Genomic DNA, 3,672 nt, shown 5'->3' on the forward strand with positions numbered 1-3,672 from the left:
TGTTTTTTTTTGGGGGGGGGACGGAGGGAGGGAGTGAGCTTGAAAGGAAAAAGTGCACAAGCAACTTGTTTAGAGATTTTGTCTTTTCTTGTCACAATAATCTACTTCTTCTTTCAAAAGATTGATTTCATTACAGGATTTGAAACAACAAAACTGATTATTTCAGCACATTAGGGTGTGTGCATTAGCACTGTATAATTTCGGTACCCATGTGCTAACGTATACAGACATATATGTATGTATATATATAAATAGGTGCATGCTTATATATTATACACGTAAAAGTTATTAAGAGATACGTTATAGCTAACAACCATGCTGAAAGTCGTGGGTCTCCTATTCCAGTGCAAGCTGTATTTACCGTCCCTAGAAGACAATAAAATCTGGTCCCAGGGAACCGTGTCCAGCTGTTACCCTGCGCCCCTGACCATGCGCCAGCTGACGTCGTCCTTGCAGAGGAAGCAAAGAGAATAATTAGGATCACGCGCTGTGCGTCGCGTGCTCAGACTAGGCTTGCTTGTAGACAACAGAAGAGTAGCTCGTGAGGGTGCGAGCAACGCGAACTGGTACATTTGTTGATGATAGCTGACCTAATAGCCAAGCAGACATTTGAAACTGTAAGGACCAGCCAAGTGTGGCAATCCATATGACCGGCGGAGGGCGGGGACACTTCGCTAGGACGGAGCCGCCAAATCGTGGTAGATGCTGCCAAAAATCGACCACGGAAAACCTGTGGAGTAGACTCGCTAGCTGAAATCCAAAAGCGTCATTCTCTACAGCACACATACAGAGATAGAGCTCAGTCAGTGGGTTTACGGTGTTTCAGCAACTGCTGTCTACGGAAGTTCTCTCCTGTTGCTGGTCGGTTGAATTTGTTAACCCTAACGACCATAGGCTGTGTTTGGGTACTGGTCAATATGCCGCGGTCATTTTTAGTTAAAAAAGTGAAGCACCTTATCGACTATTCATACCGATGGGAGGAACGAGAACCCCCCAGCCCCACAGAGGCAGCCCCAGCACCTAGCCCTCCGCCTCTCGTCATTCCACTTGGTAAAGGTAAGAGTTGCTTTCAGTATTAATTACCAGCTTTGTGGTAAGAACTGCTTTAAGTATTAATTACCAGCTTCATGGTAAGAGCTGCTTTAAGTATTAATTACCAGCTTCATGGTAAGAGCTGCTTTAAGTATTAATTACCAGCTTCATGGTAAGAACTGCTTTAAGTATTAATTACCAGCTTCATGGTAAGAACTGCTTTGCACTGAGTTTGTAGACCGTGCGCTTTGTTAAAACCAGGTGTTAGTCTGAATGCGTTGTTTACTTATTAAGTACCGAACTTCATATTTCAGTACCGTTGTTAACTCGTGTTTTTCGTTATGTTGTTTTAGTTGCTTCTGGTTTAGTCTTTACTACTCACTGAAACATATAAACCTTATCTTTTGTACTTCTGTTAACACATGGTTGCTCATATCCACTTGCGCGATCCAATGAGTTATTAATAATAATTTGTTTGCGACGGTAGATCAAAGGTTAAGTCAACAATGAAAATATTTCTCTCTTTACAGTAATAAAAGGAAGGACAAGCTGCGATTTCATTTCATGTCATAAATTGCAAATACGCGAACATTTTTTTGTTTAAAAATAATAGTGTCGTCTTGACATTTAAACATCACAATGACTTAGGCGGAACTCTGCTTTGATTAAAATGAATTATTTTAAAACGTTTCTAAAAATAGCGTACTTTAGTGAATCTGTACAATTTTTCATGCATCTTTTAATTAAATAGTTTAGTTTTCAACCTCATTAAATTTACTGTACATGTGTAAGTCTTGTCTTAATCTACTGTGGTACTTAGCGTTGTAAGCTAAACAAAAATATTTTAGCCCGAACCCATCTTTTGTGGATTCTCTTTTGATGGCACTCCTTAAGATAATGGCTTCATCCTTGTTTGGTATCTTATGGAAAGATTAGATCTAACAGTGAGATTGGTGCGATTTCTGCGGAGTGATACATGACTTCACAGTAAACCTTTAACGGTGAATATAGTGTAAGCTAACCAGTGAAAGGCTGCTGAATTACAAACAGTCGCATGTTGTTATTTCGGGAGAAAATATAGTTGTCTTAATTTACTGTTTGATAGATCACTGAAATAAAAACGACAAGTTACTTCTTTAGGTAATTAAGCAGAATCATAAAGTTTTTGATACGGGAATATTCGATAAAAGAAAGGGCGTCCACTTCTCTTCACAGAATACACATTCTAAACACTGCAAGTTTGATATCATTACTGTCCACAACGAAACATTTACCGTAAACGTACAGAAACAAAATTATACTCAAGCTAAGCTAATCGTATATGTTATCTAGAAGCCTGAAATACTCAGTGTTCGTGACTCACTTTGTTTCGAGCAGCGTTTACTACGTCAGTCTTTTGTACAAGTTCGATTTGAGGGTCTTCCACTTGTTGATAGCCGCAGGCTGGCGCCGGCCATATTGAAATTGCTTGTTTTCACAGACGTTCGCGTTACGTAATGACGTGAACATTTCTGTACCTAATCTATTTCTTGATGTTCCATATACATTCACGTTTATAGCGCTTGCAATAATAAACCAAGTAACATTCACTTATTTTAGATTGTTTTCCTGTTACAAGAATTACGTTTTCATTGAGGGCACTAAATAATGATGAAAGTAACCCAGAAAATAAGTTTAAAACCTTTAGCTCTATCGATGGAAACGTGATGAAAAAAGGACCATTGGATTTATTTTCTTATAGCCAGTTATGGAGTATCTTCTACGTATTTTTGTACTTTTTTCTTTTTAAATGATATATTATTTCGGTACATCCAGATATATAAGTATTTATACAAAAATTAATATTTAAAATACTGTGCACAGTGAAATATTCTAATAATTTCGCATCTAATCTCTGGAACAATAATTTCTTATCAATAATGTACCGAACACTATTGATTTTACAAAAGCTTTCATCCAAGTTTAACGTCACTAAGAAGCAGAGAAAGCTCTAACATAAAGTATTACTGTCTGCCTATTGACTCATTTTTGATTTTTATTCGTTCATATAAAAAAAAAACAGTTTGGGAAATTTCATTCATATTAGATGTTTACTAAAATCCTTGTTTATTTAATAAGATTGAAATTTAATATACTTGCAACTGAAAAACACGTTCTATTTTTGACACTGAAACTGTGACATGTCATCGACACTAATTCCCCTGAAATTGGAAGCTAAAAATAAGTACCACTGAAGATTCTAGATAAAATATGTTTTTTTTTGTGTGTGTTAGGTTTCTGCTATAAGCCAACATTAGTTCTCAGAGCAGATTTGCTTCTCTGTTTTGTAACATTTACTTAGGATTTCAGACATTTTCCACAATGATTCTATTCAAGTTAAATATAATAAAACAATTAAACACATTGTCGTCAAAATAAAATATTTCGGATGAACTTGAAAGAAATGTTTTTCCTCACAAGAAAACTTAGTAATTATCACCACATTTCATATAACAACAGGTTCTAGTTATTATACTTCCTTTCAAATAACGACAGGCTCTAGTTATTATACTTCCTTTCAAATAACAACAGGTTCTAGTTATTATACTTCCTTTCAAATAACAACAGGTTCTAGTTATTATACTTCCTTTCAAATAACAA

The 3,672-nt window shown here is 36.2% G+C and overlaps 1 protein-coding gene across 1 annotated transcript in view; it reads left to right on the top strand.

Annotated features, from left to right (window-relative positions):
• Positions 1 to 534: 534 nt before the first annotated feature.
• The window catches only part of LOC106478405 (transcriptional repressor scratch 2-like), a 27,284-nt gene continuing 24,146 nt past the window's right edge, over positions 535 to 3,672 (top strand). The window contains exon 1 of the mRNA XM_022382002.1: positions 535 to 1,056. Within this exon, the coding sequence (XP_022237710.1) occupies positions 918 to 1,056 (139 nt within the window). The 5' untranslated portion in view covers positions 535 to 917. The remainder of the gene's footprint in view (positions 1,057 to 3,672) is intronic.

This window comes from Limulus polyphemus, unplaced genomic scaffold, assembly GCF_000517525.1.
Source record: "Limulus polyphemus unplaced genomic scaffold, Limulus_polyphemus-2.1.2 Scaffold209, whole genome shotgun sequence".
NCBI lineage: Eukaryota > Metazoa > Arthropoda > Merostomata > Xiphosura > Limulidae > Limulus > Limulus polyphemus.